We start from the raw sequence: 16,959 nt of genomic DNA on the forward strand, positions 1-16,959 counted from the left end.
AGCAAGGTTGCCGATCTAAGATCGATATATCGCATAACATGTGGATAATCGAAATAAGTGTCGATAGAGACGATGCGGGAGCTAAATTCACATTCAAAATTTTTTAAATACTTTTGGTATTTGGACCGAGTAACATAATTAGAATAATGGCCTGTGATGATCATATTTATTGTGATTTGGAGTCTTTTAAGAGAGATTCATGCGACAGCGCGATTTTGAATCAAGGTATCGGTAATCCGCGGGCTTAACCAACGATAATAATAATAAAGGGTAATAATAATATCAGTAAAAATATTTCACCGTTGGCAGTGCATACATCCATCAATGTTGGTGGTTGCTTTCGGGAAATGCTGCTTAGGTAACATTATCTACTCCAGTGGCGTAACTAGGAATATGCTTTGGGGGGTCGAGGGAGCTACCTCCCCTCCAGCAATGCGTGTCCAGAAAAAATTTTGAAAAATAATATGCCTTTACATCATTTTGACACTTAAACTTTAACCGGATGCAGTTATTATACATCAAATGTAGACAATAGTCTTAAATATTTTATAATATTTCTCTGAGGCCTTGGGAGGGGATCTATCCTCTCATTCCCCCCATAGTTACGCCACTGACATATGTAAAATGTTTCACTCATTCTACTGGGGCGCTTTCAAGAGAATGGGAGGGAAACCATTCTCGTCACGATCTTATGTAGGTTTCGTTAACCCACTGTTGATCCGATTTGAATTTTCACAGAAGGCAATAGCCATTGGCCCTTAGATAGAGCCAGGAACCCTCTCCTTATGCGGCTAAGGTCATTTTCATCCTCCATATTGAAATTATTTGGCCTTTTCACTATCTCGACGGATTCACGCATAAGACACAGATGATACTTTTCCTTCTTCACCGGTACCCGTGTAGCATTAAACATTATTTTATTCCCAGGGCTGGGGGGGTGTTGTTCAGGGACCGCGGATGTATCCCACTGATGAGTGAAACGTTGAGCAGGTAATGTTACCTACGCAGCATTTCCCAAAAGCAACCACCAACCTTGATAAAAGAATGCTGTGAAAATCTTCATACAAAAATGCATACACGTATACCATATATTGTGTAGATATTACGTATATGATTGAACAGAACTCAGAAAGTTTACACATAAAGCAACCAATGCATAGACATGGAAACAGAGGGGGAAATTAAATTCAAAATTCATCCTGCAAACATTCCGCAACATATTTAGAATGCAGCAGAGGAGAAGAAGTCAAGATTACCATAAAAATAGGGAAGCAAAAACTGGAAAAGGTGTATGAATTCTGTTATTTGGGAAGCAGGATAACTAAGCGATGGGAGAAGCAATAAAGAAATTATCAGCAAAATAGCACAAGTGAAGAGATCATTCCACCAAAAGACCTGAGACCTGCTTACTGCTGGAAACTTAAATATGGAAGTAATGAAACAATTTATGAGAACTTACATTTGGAGTATCCTCTTATACAGAAGTGAGGCAAGGACAATGACAGCAATGGAGAAAGCAATAAAGGCCTTCGAAATGTGGTGTTACAGAGGAATGATGAGGATCAAATGGATCGACCGAGTTAGTAATGAGGAATATCTAAGAAGAGTAGGAGAGGAGAGAAGCCTCATGAAAACTTTAATACAAAGATGGAACCTTATAGGCCACATCTTGAGACACGAAGGCCTGATGGAGACAATCGTGGAGTCACAAGTGGATCGCAAGAACGGAAAAGGAAGACCTCAAAGAAAATATACGGAACAGGTAAAGAAGGATGTGGAAGAGATGAAATAAGTAGGTGTGAAAAGATTAGCTGATAGGAGAATTGAGTAGAGAGCTGCATCAAACCAATCTTAGCATTATTGACCAGTGACGATGAAACATTTCGCAATAATATAGTAGCATTTTTGAGATAAAAGAATACAGACCCATATCAATTTCATTTGTTTTCTCAAAACTGTTTGAAAAATTGATCCAAAAGGGATTACAGGATTGTATAACTTCTTGAAAATCAGTATGGCTTTAGGAGTGGCAAGTCTATCAACCTCTGCCTCTTTTGAGCTGATAAACTACAGTTATTAGCCGTAGTTTCACTTGCCAAACACATGAGCAACTAAGGCCACATAGCTTGAATCGGCTCAGGAAGGCCACAGGGTAAACCAAACATTTGTAAACATAAGTATGGTTACGGTTGCCATTGATACAAGTTTGTTGGTGAGTAATTAAAATGAGAGTTGGTTGCTTCTATTGATATAATTAAAATATGTTAAAGATAGAGGAAGATATATTTATTTAAAGATAAAAGGCTCCGACATTATTTAATGATTTCATCAATTTCAGGTAAGTTTACTGTGAGTACTGTGATATTGAAATATGAGGAAGATTAGGTAGGCTATCATAAATGTAAAATTAATTAATTTAATTTCGGGCTAGTTTTAGGTAGGGTTAATGTGATGTTAATGGGATATGGAAAGAGTGATTGATGCTAGGCTCAGAGCATCATTCACATCACACCCAACCGGTGTGGATTTGTAAAGGGAAGTGGCACAACAGATCCAATTCACGCAGCTAGGCTGCTCTTGGAGAGGCACCAAGAGAAGAACAAGCCAGTGCATATGTCTTTCCTTGATCTGGAGAAGGCCTTCGATCGCGTGCCTCACACCCTTATTTGGCATGCCCTCAGATCTCACGACGTCCCTGAAGTCTATGTGTCATGGGTGAAGATTCTCTACACCAACATCACCAGCTCCGTCCGTTGCCCATCAGGAATATCACCGCCTTTCCCAATCACTGTTGGCATCCAGCAAGGATCGGTTCTCTCTCCACTCCTCTTCATCCTGTGCATGGACACACGCCCTGTCTCCAAGAATGACATCGTTGGTCGCTATTGTTCGTCGATGATGTCTTCCTTGCCAGCACCACCAGACCCGAATTGCAGCAGCGAATTTAACTATGGAAGGTACGACTCGACAACTATGGGTTGTGATTAAACACCAAGAAGACTGAGTACATGGAGTGTGGACCTCAAACTGAGGGCACGATCAGCATCGATGGCGGGGACCTTGAGAAGGTCGAGAAGTTCAAATATTTGGGCTCTGTCATCAGCAACGATGTAAGCACAACCGCCAAACACGAGCTCGAATTAATGCAACATGGCTGAAATGGCACCAAGTGACTGGCATATTGTGCGACCGTCGAATGCCCGACCGATTCAAGGCCAACGTATACAAGACCGTAGTCCGCCCAGTGGCCCTATATGGAACAGTTGGCCAGCCACAGCAAAACAAGATCAGGCCATGCATGTCATGGAAATGAGGATGCTGCGATGGATCCTACGCTTCTCCCACCTTGATCACGTCATGAATGAAGACATCCGGAAAAGAATGTGAGTTGCACCAATAACGGACAAGATGCAGGAGGCTCGACTGCGGTGGTATGGGCATGTGGTGTGTAGCGACGAGAACAGCAATGCGGCTGAGCCCTGAAGGACGCCGACCACGAGGACGACCTAAGATGCGCTGGCTCAACGGAATTAAGGCAGACATGAAAACCATCAATGCCACGCCAGTAGATGCCCTGGATTGAGCCAAGTGGAGAAGACTTAGCAGAACAGCGGACCCTGCAATAGCGCAGGACAAACGCTAGGATGAAGAGACTGATTGGCCTATGGGCCTAGTTAAAATATCTGGAGGTGGACGGGTAACATGTTCCTGTCTCAAATCCAAGGCAATATTTTAATGAGAAGCCTATCTGCAATGTTGTTTTTCTGTAACTAATCTATGAGATTTTTAATGGTTATTTTATGTTATTTGTGGTGTATTTGCTGCAGTAATAAAGTACTTACAAACATAAACATAAATTAAGTACTTTTCTTTGCATTTACCTTTCTGATAATATATGCATATCTCAAAGTGCAAACTACTAGAGGGAGGGCATTCTACCCTATATATTACTAGCTGACCCGGCAAACATTGTTTTGCCATATAAGTTAATTCTAGTGAATATTTTAACATTCAAATAAAAAATAACTGACTTAGTGTAAGTGTGTGGGGATGTGGTATATGACTCAGAGAGGAAAGGTATACTGTGAACGATGACAACTTGTAAAAATAACGAAGTACCTAGCATTCATTTTAAATGCATTGTAGCATTACTATCTTAATCATTAAATTTCAAAGTAAATCTCTTAAACAAATAATGACAATTAAAAAAAATAAACATCAGTTTCTTAGTGCATTGGAGTGTACCATTTTTAGTAAGTCCATCTTAAGCCAACACTAATGAACTGGATGGTTTACCCACACAAGAGTATGCCACGTACAATAGTCCGTGTGAAGAGCACAGTGCACCAATATCCAACTGCAAACAGACATCATTTGGCCTTGAGACTTATTGACTGTCATTGCAAATGCCAATCTATTCGGAAAATGAACCCTTCTGAATTCAATTGGCACATGTACCGGAATAATAGGGATTCGAAGTAGCAATACATGTTCTCCTTAGATCTTTCCATTCAAAATGTTTGATAACATTTATTAGTCATTAATTTTTTAATGACTAATATGTACTGTGTCATCGCACAGCAGTGGAGGGTTCAAATTATGAAGCATATTTAACTGGAGATCCAACCTTGTTGCAAACGGTGCAATGGCATGCCTAGTGAATCCAATAAATTCAAAAACTCAAGTGGATAATATGAAGCTCCACTGGTATCGCAAACTGTATTGATAGAAGAGATGTTAAACCACTTAAACAATACTGACAGTTGTCAGGGGACCAAAACTACCAAAAAGGGGTAAAATATTAATCAGCCTGCATGCTGTGAGGCTAGCACAATAATGTGTTTCTGATAATTTTGACACGTCATATGATGAGGGTCCTTGCATAGATAATGGCATTGATTGGATTTATCGCATTAAAATTTATTACTTACATAAATATGCAGAAAAAAATTGTTTCTTGCTTCATATTGTGCGTGGAATGCCAACATGAACATTGCCTGCAAACGAATAAAGGTCACCGGCTGCTGTATTTTAGAATTTAGTATGGGTCATATGGTCGGTAACACTACTGCAAACCATTTTGTTGTGCCATGGTTGATATGATTTTTCGGAAATTCAGTTTTTTAGGAAAGGTTATGGGGGTAATGCTCTTTTCACAAATTGTGAAAGAGATCAGACCTTTCCAAATAACTACCTATATACATACAGAGAAGTCAGACTTTACATATCTCTTATATAATCTTCTTATTAAAAAGTATAAAGGGATAGGAGGTCTAACACCAACATTTGCTAGTTTTCAAGTACACATATGAAGGGAGCTCTCTGCTTTTTTAAATGAAGTATAAGTGAGGTACTAAACCCATGGAGGGAGGAGGAGATACCCTCCTTCCGAATTAGGTAATCACCAGATGCCAATCACAGATCTTCTATAATCTTATTCTTGCACCTGATATGCTGGTTACCTTGCACTTCAAAAACCCAATTATGCATGCTTTTGAAAAAACAATTTCTCTGATAAATTGACTACCAATGACTAAATTCAAACATTGATATTTTTCACATACCTATCTTAGATTAGAAACTTAACAGGTTCTTGGCCTAGTATGCACCTATGCTCTTTCATGTAGCCTTCGTGATGTTAAACATAAAAAGACATCAGAATAAAATGTTAGCTGCCATTATAATAGCCTTAGAGAAATACCCTACCATAACTTTTTCGAACCACTATTGTGACCAATACACCCAATCAGCTTTGAACTAGGGATGGACGGATCCAGATTTTCTGAGCCGGATCTTTCGGATCGGATATTTTCGGATCCAAATGCATTTTTAATTCCTGCTATTAAACGAGGTACATATTTATTCAAGTTTATTCTAGGTATATACAATCAAAGGAATGCAAGTTGTTTTTTAAAAACATCTTTACATGCTCAGGACCTAAACTGTTACGCTTGGGTTTAGAAATGAAAATAAGAAAATTCTGTGGATAAACCACTGACCAGTGGTGTATCGGGAGTACAGACCCCCCGAAATATGAAAACGCAATTACTTTCCTTTATAAAGGGAAACAAAATATTGAAAAATCATGAATTTACAATGGATTTATTTGAAAAATGAAGTTTTTTTTTTGAGTGTGAAGGGTGTTTATATTAGTTTTAAACCCTCTACTTTGAACCGTGTTGTTTAAAAATTTTCCCCACTGATTTTGGACCCCCCCTAACAAAATTCCTGGCTACCCCACTGCCATCGTCTGAATTCAAATTTTCCTCAAGCACGTTTCGCCCAAATTTTGTCACTTTCTCATTGCATACAGACTTATGTCACCTGAAAATGCTTCAGTTACGGTGAGGTGGATTTAGCACTTCCTCGCGATAATTTCACGCCACAGTGCACGCACATGGCATACATTGGTTTTCCTTATTTCAATAGAAATGTTTCTACACAATGAAAGACATTTCTATCAGTATATCATTAAATTAAATTGAACTGCACAATCAGCAACACAATTAACAGTATTTAAAACAGCATTAACATCACGTGCGACAAGGTGATCGACCGCTCAGCATAAGGAAGGGGTGGGCAGCAGAAGCGCGTAAAGGAGAGGTGGGGGGGAAGGAGCACGCTCCCTCCGTATTTCAAGCAACGAGTCACAAATGAGGGATTCAAGGACGAACAAGTCAGATCTTGCTTCAGTGACGTCGTTGCCTTCAAAGCGAAGCCAGGCGAGCTACGTGATATATGCAGTTTGTGTTCCCAATCAGTCTCTACTTGTTTGAGGGGTTAATGCTGCACTTGTTTCTTTGAAAACTGGGCTGTTTGAACAATGCTGCATATTAGAAAGTATAGTCTAATTGTAAATAGAAAACTTAGAGGCAATAAATAAGAACTGAAAAATAAACATAAATTTCGCCAGGAATGTGTCGGGTTTGGTCTATTTCTCATTCAAATCTCATGAATGTCATCTAATTGTCAAAGATTGAGACATCTTCGGGCCCAGAAAATCACTCACCTAACATTTGTCATCTAGAAACAGAGAACTGAAGCAGGTAGGCCAAAAAAGGTCAGTTGGTGAGACAGGGTATGAATGAAACAAGCTTCATTTGTTCTCGTGCAATTTGATATTTTCCTTAGAAGACAACGATTTATAGTGTGTGATTTTGAAAAAAAAAAACAACAGAGGCACGGGCTGATGGACAGCTGAGGGTGGTTTTCTGAAATCTGCGATGAATTCACTTTTGACGTGGTTATTATCCTACGATGCTGAGATTCCCCCGATGATTGTTCAATCTCTTGGGAAGAGTCACACTATCTGCCAGTCGTATTTTCCCTTTTTTATTTTCCATAGCTGAAATTCTGCTACTTAACCTCTGCGAGAGCTTTCAAACAAAACGGTTCATGGGTAGGACAAAAATCGCATGCGACATTGCATTCGAAGAGAGAATTGGAACTCTTTCCAATTCCAAACCCTTATTGAACTGTTGTATTCTCTGAAGGTATTATTTAAAATTTTGGATCCAGATCTGATGCCTTCTGCAACTTTGGACCCGATGAAGGGCAATATTCGTGGATATTTGGATCTGAGGTATCTGATCCGACCATAGCCTACTACTACTTTGAACCTTATATGTAGCTTCTAAATGTGGTGTGCCAAACTTTTGTCAGAGATTTCTTAATTTTTTCTTATAAATTTTAAGACACCGGGTACAGTTAGTTAACAAAATAAATTATTTAAGAAAAGCATTTATTAATTTACCAAAATAGAGGAGAGCAAGAAAATAATGATACTGAATACAGAAGGAAGACTGACATATAAACTTAATGAAATATACAATGAAAATAATCTTTATACAAATTGGAAACAGATGAAGTGGTCTAGTAAGTTATCAATGGAAAAAATAAAATATAATACAATGAATAAGGATCATAATACAAAACAAAAATATAAAAAAGTGTATATTTAAAAGTATGTAACTCTAAAGTCACTCTTTTAAAACAGCAAAAAAATATGCCCAAAAAATCAGTGCAATGGCATTCCCGTCACTGTAAAACTCAAGTAAAAAAAGAGACAGATGTTCTTTAAGAAGAAATTCACATTTTAAAGAAATACTCAAAAAACTATGATAAAAAGGAGAATTTTTAGGATACATCACAGCTGCATTGCACAAGTGGATACCAAAATGTTAATATGAATTTTTAATACTTTAGTTCTTGGAAGCCTGTGATTCCAAAGTCTTTAATTTTATTTTCAATTCTTCAACTTGGAATTTAAGTTCTTCTCTCTGATTATGCCTTCTCCTACAAATTTGTTTTAGGTCTTCTTTTTCTTTTTTTAGTTTGTTAACCATCTGGTTAAGGACATCCACTTTGCAAACCTGATGAAAGGAATAAAAATTACTTTAACTTGGGAACATAAAATTTATCAGTACATATATCCAATTGTATGAAATGTTTATAAAATATAGGCATCAGAATTAAATTAATATTTAAATTCACTTTCTCCAACCATACAAACACTTGAAACATTCAAAACCATAAAAAAAGGTTTACTGTTTCAATTCTGTGAAAAAAAAAACAAATTAACACAAATGGAGCTTCAATATGATATTGAGAATTAGGTTATCATTATTAGGCAGAATTTCCACCTGGCACCAAACTAAGGTGTTGCATCATTTTGGCTGGGATTTCATTTCCTTCAGGAATTTTTTACAAAGTGTTAATATACTATGCCCTGACCATAACAACAGTCACATTCCTAGATTTTCATGTTGGTTTGTATATTACATAAGAGTTTTTGTGTGTAAAGGAAGGGTTTTGATTAAATAATATTAATTGGAGTTTTAATACGTAAATAAATACCATTGGAATGAGAGTTAATAATTATTATTCTAAGGGATTCTGAATAAATGATTTTCCTGGAACAGAAAACTGAGGTTTCCATTTATTGACTCTGTTTCAGGAAAAAACCACTTTTTTACAAAAGAATCAAAGGTAAAATGATTAGCAGGTAAGGCTGTACTTGAAACAGTCATGTCAATTTTTTTTATGAATAAAGGAACCTTTCATTTTCTTAATTTTCAATAAAGCAACTTACCTGAACAACTCCACAACCACTTGGATCAATGTCAACCACTTCAATAGAACTGGCTGTTTGAACTGACATGTCATTCATAACTGGTTTCTTACTGTGTGTAGACTCAAATCTACCTCCACAAGTGATGATCCTATTGTATTCCTCCACCTGGATACCAGAAGATTCAAGCATATTAATTCCTTTTGAATATCTGCCTAGGTAATCTCTCATCGTTAGATATCAAAGTGGGTACTAGCATAGAAACAACTTCTTAAATGTCTAAAAAATTCAATATTAAGTAATACAGTATAAATATCAAATGAATTCAACATTCTCATTAATACCTTGATAGTATCACTCAGATGATGAAATCTCATTCAGTTGAATACAAGCACTGTTGATAACTTAGTTACATTAATACCTGTTACACATTTCTAAAAACAATCCTTTAATAATTTAAAATCCACCAATAAAGTCAACTTTTTGTGGAGAGATATAATGAAACAAAATATCAAATGATAAACAAAGATATTGTACATCCCAATAAGTTTTATTTTAACATCTTACAACATGAGTTTCCATTGCTTCACAATCATCATCAGGTACTGTAGTACCCTTTTCTGAAACTTATTTTTCTCACTGCGAAAGCCTACGTTTCAAGGAATTTTGACTTGGCAACATGCCAATACAGGCAAGTGATTTATTACACTGATTTATGGACTATGACAAAAAAGAACATAAAGCAGGTATTGTAATTGGTTGCGTCTGTATGGTTGCATAAGAGTTGAATTGGACATGAGTTATGAGGGCTTGGAGGAGTTATTTATTGTGTGTATATTATGATGTCAGGAAATGTCGAAACAACCACTGCAAACAATACCGCACTCCCCGGGCCTGTACACACCTTTTACAAAAAGTTTATACAGACTATGTTCAACGTCATGATAAACTGAAAGCATATATTATAGCTTATAGAAAGCATATATAGATTATAGCTTACCTTTTGCTTTAATGCCTCCTTCTCTTCCCTTTCTTGTCTCAATTCTCTCTCTTTTTGCTGGCAGTTGCATTTGACTAAAAATAATTTTTGAAAATGCATAATTAATATGAAAATCACATTACGAAAAATACAGAGCATTAAAACACTAACGGCTTTAAAAAATCAAACGTTTTGTACCACTCTTAGAAAGAAAGCATTCCCAAACCTAAAAGCTAAAACCTTTGTCAAAACTAGATGATATATGCACCTATTTCCAAAACTAGAAATTTTTTTGGCTTTTAAAATGATTTTCACTTAGCACTTTTACAGCCTATTAAAAATTTTCAAGATAAAGCTTTATCAATTATATACCATATTACGAACCAAGAACAACTAGGAACGACAGCAATCAATTTGGAGCAGCTTTGGATGGGAAGGAACATAGAAAATGAAGCTAGTAGAGTAGGGAATCAGTTTAGGAGAACTTTAACACTAGGAGGATGGATGGAGTGTGGTCTTACCAAGAAGGAAAGTACAAGGTCATTTGATTTACACTTAATTTTATCAAATTAAAAGTGGTAATTTCATACTATTCACCATTTTAGCATTACATATAATTTTAATATAAATTTCTTAAAAACCAATATGCAATAGTATTTAGTATAATATTCTGATGGTAAGGCATAAGTTAGTTTCACTTCTGCAAATGGACTCGTTGACCATTTTTTTCATTGTCCATAAAGAGAGAGTTTGAAAAACAAAGTGACCCATGTATGTACTAGGGTTAACTGTTACACATAATCAGAACACTATTACATTCGTAAAAAAATATGAGGGGAAAATGTACGAAAGAGTGCAAGAAAAGAATGATTGGTCAATTGATTGCTGGAGGTCGTAATGGGTATGCCATTTACCCTGGTCATTCTAGTGTTAAAATGAGGAAGAGCGAACATGAGAAGTGCTTTATAAATATGTAATAACACCAAATCCTTTTCAGCCCAACATCTAATTGAACAATCCCACAAGTGCCATTTTAAATCAAGTGTGCTCAGTACAGAACGGTCAGTGAATGGACACATTATTACGGTGGTGATATTACAAAGAAAGAAGAATAAGACAGAACATTAGATTTAAATTGATTTTGAATGTCCTTCATCCTTCTCATTGAAGAGACCAACATGCATTCCTCTTTACTTCTATATTTTAACACGTCAATCACCAACCGTGAAACCCATCTCCTTTTTCATATTCCTTCCTCAAACTGACCTCAACTGATAATTTCAACTTCGAATTAATGACCTCCGACTCTACATTATAACTCCCCACTCCTACTTTACTAACTATACAGATACATAATTGGCCACTGAATTAATTATATATACAACATGATTTGTTACAATGATGCCAATGAGGCTTACAAACCAGTCAAAATAAAAGCAAAATTGTGGACAGTATGATAGTTTAGTCATGTACTAAGACACTTAAGCATCAAATTCTATAGAAAATAATTTTAAAACTTTCCCTGTGGTGTGATCCACCAATGCATTTCACATGAACTCCACCTCTAACTAAAACAAATTATGATTTTTCCCATATTTTACAGTTTAAGGAAATGAGTAGTAGAGAAAACAAAAAAAAAAACTTCCATCACCTCTCCAACCATTAGTGAGAAGCTCCTGAATGCATCACCATACCTCTGAAAGGGACAAAAGTTATACCTGGACATGAATGGGTCCCTAAATAGTCTGAGCCAAGAAACGCAGATGTGGCTTTCCAGTGAACAAGTTGATGTAAATATTTTTGGCATGAGTAATGTCTGTGGTTTACTTAAGAACACCTACCAGGTTCTGGGTTCATCTTTTGATGCTCCAACCTCTCCTTCTCAGCCTTCAATTGATTTATTTTGAGTTTAAGTTCAGTCTCCATTGCTTTAGCTTTTTGCTGAATTTCTATTCTATAATCATCCGCAGTAGTTACTCTCTTCTCCATTTTGACTGCCCATTTGTCCATTCTTTTGGCATAATCGTCTCTTTCATTGTACCTTTCTTGAAGTTCATTCATCTGTAAGAAAGAAGATAATACATTAAAAAGGCAACTGGGAATTGCAAAAACAAGAGTTTCATACTGCACTATGCCCAGCACAAATGATGAAGCAATTAAAATAAAGAAAAGAAGGAAATACATTATCACCCAATTAGTGAATTACAAAAGCGTGTGAGTCTTTATAAATGAAAATCAAAATACGGGAGAGGAAATGCATGAAATCCATGCAGGAGGAAAATAGCAATGTAGAGATGTACACTTCAGGACTATTTTGCTTTAAGCTTTATTTTGCAACATATGGTAGGATATGACATTGAAAATAATTACATTCTTACTTTTTTTTCACTGCAAGACTTTACTTCTCTGTGTTATATAAAGTCACATTTTTTTGGAACAATGAGAGCATACAGAGTAAAATATTTTTTTTCTTTGTAAAATATTAAAGGAGACCTCTAGTCGAGGAAATAAGCGACAAAAACAATCTACATTTCAGAGGAGGAAAAAATATTTGATTTTTCTGTCAAAATGACTAAATAAAATTATTGCTGGGATACAAAAATTGAGGAATCAAAAAATTTAACTTATTTTCAGTTTTACAAGTACCTTACACAAAATTCCTATAACCTACAAACTTAAGTCACAGTTTTGGTAATTGTCAGTAACAGTTTTCGATATATTACTACATGACCAGGAAAGTTATAAGCACATTCGAGTCTGACTGAACCCTTCGTGGTAAGTCGTTACTCTGCCACTGTGTTCCTATAAGCTCTAAATATGTTGAGCAAAAAATGATGACATAAATTTGTACTTGTGCACTTCCAGTGCACAATTCCATGCGTTAATGGTAACTATGCCTACTATATTGTGTATGAGCACATGACTAAATAGAACACTGAAGAGCCATTTTTAATCCACGGAATGTCCATAGGTAACTCTGTGCTTAGACAAACAGTAAAAATCCCAAAAACAATAAGCAGTGTTCAAAGTAATTTATCAATTTCAAATCTGAAAGTTTACAGGAAAAGAAATACATCCAAGCAAATGGATGAAAATCTTGTAAACTTACCTCTTCTTGCTTAGCATTTATTGCATCGTGCAGATTTTGCAGCTGTCCTTGAATTTGACTCAAATGAGTTTCCAGAGTTCTGCATTCTGCCTTACTTCTTGCAACTTCTGTTTCTAATACTGCTCGATCTTTTAAAGCTTCCTCCATCTTCTGTTCGAAAACTTTTAACTGAAGATTACAAAAAAAATATTTCAAGTAAGAGCTAATATTTAGCCTTTAAAATTATTCTTTTGCAATACACTTCTCTTATCAGCTCAGATATATAATTCCTAGGATATAGAACTATTTCTCAAGAAATGCAATTTTATGATTTCAATCCATGTCCATAGATAAACTAAAATAAAAACTGTTGCACATGTTTAACAAATCTGAATTACAAGAGTGATGAAGAGGGGCACAATGTGAGAAATCAATGGGTGAGACAATTATTTTGGACTTTAAAGTTTCCTTTCATTGATTGATGTGCATACCTCACAACTAATGCACATTTTAGAGATTATATTATTATATTACTTTATGTTTTAGATTTTTATTATACTAAGAGAAATATGAATAAAATTTAGTGGTGATTGATTTTATCATTCATTCATAACTTTTATTGGTTCATGCCCTTCAGGATAGGGATCATCCACAAATTTTCTTTACTGTCAATAGTGATTCAATTGGGAAAAAAAAGATTTCTCCTCATAATTTTCCATTTTTTAACCTGATTCCTGCGTCTCAAATATTTGCGATGAAAAATCACCGCCTTAGCCCTTTTGAAAAAAAGATGATGACATCATAAACTCATGCCATGAGGGTGGCTGCTGATCCTTAATGACTCCTTGGCCTCGTGCACAAGTCTCATGTGGTTTGTTGTTGTCTACATTCTAGAGAAATTATGTATTTCCATCAACTAAAGATTCGCCCAGAATGATTCAATGAACAGAATGATATCACCAACTCATGTAGTAGGTGGCAACTTTGTGAGAATTGCTGAATGGGTAATGTGTAATTTTTCGCCGTAACTTTAATAGACACCAAATTCTTTGAATGAATAGCAATTTCAAGTCTGACACCTCATTTCTCAATCAAAAAGTAAGATTTATCAAACAACATTGGAATGAAAGAAATAAATCACTAAGTCACTTGTGTTACAATAATGGATGGAAAGAGCTAAAAAAAAGGAATACATGGAAGTGCAATGCATAAAAAAATTATTAGTTAGCTAAATATCAGATGGTAAAATTATTAAAGGAAGAGGATTCACTAACATCTCATATCAGTACTCCTACGAAGAGTAACAATATCAATTTGATTTTGGGCTTATGTGTCACCCAAAAAAATTGATTCCAAAAATTATTGCTAGGGATGGGTCAGTTTTGTAGTTGACTTCACCAGTTCTTGAGCTTAGGGCCAGAATTGCAATGGAAGCCAAAAATGAATGGGTAACATTTTAATTTGCACAAAATACAAAAAGATAACTTTTGACACGTTGAAAATGATTCTTCAGACAAAAGCCTGGTGAAATGATATTTATAAAATCTTAATAATACTACATGGGTGTCAAACACGGAAGAAAGTATTACTGGTACTGAATTATAAATTAATCAACTGTAATTTAAATTACACAGGATCCACGGTGTAGCATTTAAAAATTCAGAGATTTCCAGGGGAATCTTATTATTTATTAAGATTTATTTTGCACGTTATTGGAAGAAAGCATCCATTAAAGGAATTAAAATTTACGAAAAATTTTTAAATATAAACTATAAAAATTACCACTATAATTTTTCTCTCGGGTTCCTACTCTAACTAAATTATAAAATTCACAGTTTTTTCTAGATTTTAGCGGTCTTAATGTCTTTAAATTCACTGTCTGTCGTTAAGTCATTTTAGGCAGAAATATTGACAAGCACTGCCCGCAAGTTAGCCAAAAATTTAACAAACGCGACAGATGCCCTTAATGCAAATGCAGCAATGAAAGTATTTAACATAATTTCACCCATTGTTAGCAAAATTCAAGGCCAGTGAACGGTTGTGAGTGGGGAAAATGGAGGGAGCAGGTTGGCAGGGATGTTAAGAAGCGTCTGAATTTTTGCCAGGGTTAATAAATGCTTAGGTTACCGGTCTTCTGGTTTTGGCACAGGCTTAAGGTCAATGTGTCGTCGTGGCACACAGGTCAATATTGCACTTTGAAGATATATGTGCAGATAAATGTGTGGACAGTGTCTGCATGTGACTGACCTAGAAATTGATCGACACATCAATTTTTCTTTTGATCTGTCAATCGTAGTTCTACAATCAAATTTGACAGATTTTTAAGGGTATATGACAAAATTCACGGCTTATTCATGGTTTTCAAAGTTGAGTGGGAGCCTTGTCTATGCTCGAGTGAGTAGTAGGAGTTCAATGCAATGGACTCATTTGTGAAGGACATTGAATGAAAAAATAGCTGATCCTCCCAGGAAACTTGCCAAATTCACTGAGTCCTTCGTGAATTTTTCCAGATGATCAAAATTACTCGAGTATTCCAAGTTTGGTGGACCCCCTGGCATTACCAAGAGCCACAGCAGGCAAATATTGGTATTTTATTTATTTTTATGCACCTAAATTCATGCACTAGGCAAATACACTTCAGTAACTATTTACACGAGAAATTTATTGAGCTTGCGCTTTGGTCAAAATCATGCCACCCCACTTCGGCATAAGTCTTTGAAAAGGCAAATAAAAAATAAACATAAAGAAGCTGGGATAAATAAAAGAGCTTAAGCCACTACATAAAATGATACGCTTGATTGTGTCTGGATATATCATTTTTTGGTTCCATCTATTGAAGAAACAAAATGATAGATTGAATATAATACATAATAATAGACTTAAACGCATAAACATTCACTCAGACCCAAAACCACAATTTATTACAAGAAATGTGAAGATGGTAAATTAAGACAAGTTACGATGAAAAATAGATCATCTTCAGCCACTCTCCCATAAGTTAAAAAAAAAGGAGTGGCAGCCACTTTTCATGACTTGGTGATGTTATTAGTGTTCTAGTTCACCTACGTATTCATTGTGAACTTTTCAGTAAGGGAAGAAATCACTCTCATGAGGGAAACAACAAACCACATGTGACCAATGTGCAATGTCAAGTGGAGAAGTGATGAATTGCTCGGCCACAGCTCATGACGTTTTCAACATACGTACATACATCCATTGATTTTTTTATGCAAATAGCTCAAGAAGTATTTACAGATTGAGAAACAGAAAATACAGGTCTCTTTACTTTTCAAACTCACAATCAACAATTTAAAAAGTAGACAAACAATGATCATTGCCTAATTTTATGAACTACAGCCTACAGAATCGAAAACAGAAACTGAGAACTGATACCAGGAACCGGTAGGAAATGACGACATAAAAATATTATTTCTAAAAAAACAATTTTTTTCTTGACACAATTGTTCAATAAATTTTGATGCAAACAAACTAGTTGTTATGATTTTGCATTATTTTCCTTACTTTTAATGATAGCAGCCATCAGATTTTGGAGGCTATTAATTAAACTAATCCTCATATTTAACTTTACATTCTAAATAAAAATCGATATGTAGTTCCAATCACAATAAAAGCCTTAGGATATTGCATTGTCATTTGGTTCCGAGTTATCCTGAAAACTTAAGCTTCACAGCTAATCGGAAAGTGGGTTAAAATTGAGTAGCAAAATTTGACCTGGACAAGATGACAAACAACAAAGCAAACATGAAAAAATGGAAATCACTCATTTTAACTTTTCATCAGGTGCAATATTGGAATTGCTGA

At 35.6% G+C, this 16,959-nt stretch overlaps 1 protein-coding gene across 1 annotated transcript in view; it reads right to left on the minus strand.

The window, feature by feature from the left end:
- Window positions 1-7,724: 7,724 nt before the first annotated feature.
- The window catches only part of LOC124165120 (centromere-associated protein E-like), a 39,496-nt gene continuing 30,261 nt past the window's right edge, over window positions 7,725-16,959 (minus strand). Inside the window, exons 12-16 of the mRNA XM_046542422.1 lie at window positions 13,159-13,326; window positions 11,891-12,110; window positions 10,071-10,144; window positions 9,092-9,238; window positions 7,725-8,372 (exon numbers count right to left, since the gene is read on the minus strand). Of these exons, the coding sequence (XP_046398378.1) occupies window positions 8,202-8,372; window positions 9,092-9,238; window positions 10,071-10,144; window positions 11,891-12,110; window positions 13,159-13,326 (780 nt within the window). The 3' untranslated portion in view covers window positions 7,725-8,201. The remainder of the gene's footprint in view (window positions 8,373-9,091; window positions 9,239-10,070; window positions 10,145-11,890; window positions 12,111-13,158; window positions 13,327-16,959) is intronic.

The sequence above is a fragment of the Ischnura elegans genome, chromosome 9, assembly GCF_921293095.1.
Source record: "Ischnura elegans chromosome 9, ioIscEleg1.1, whole genome shotgun sequence".
Classification (NCBI taxonomy): Eukaryota; Metazoa; Arthropoda; class Insecta; order Odonata; family Coenagrionidae; genus Ischnura; species Ischnura elegans.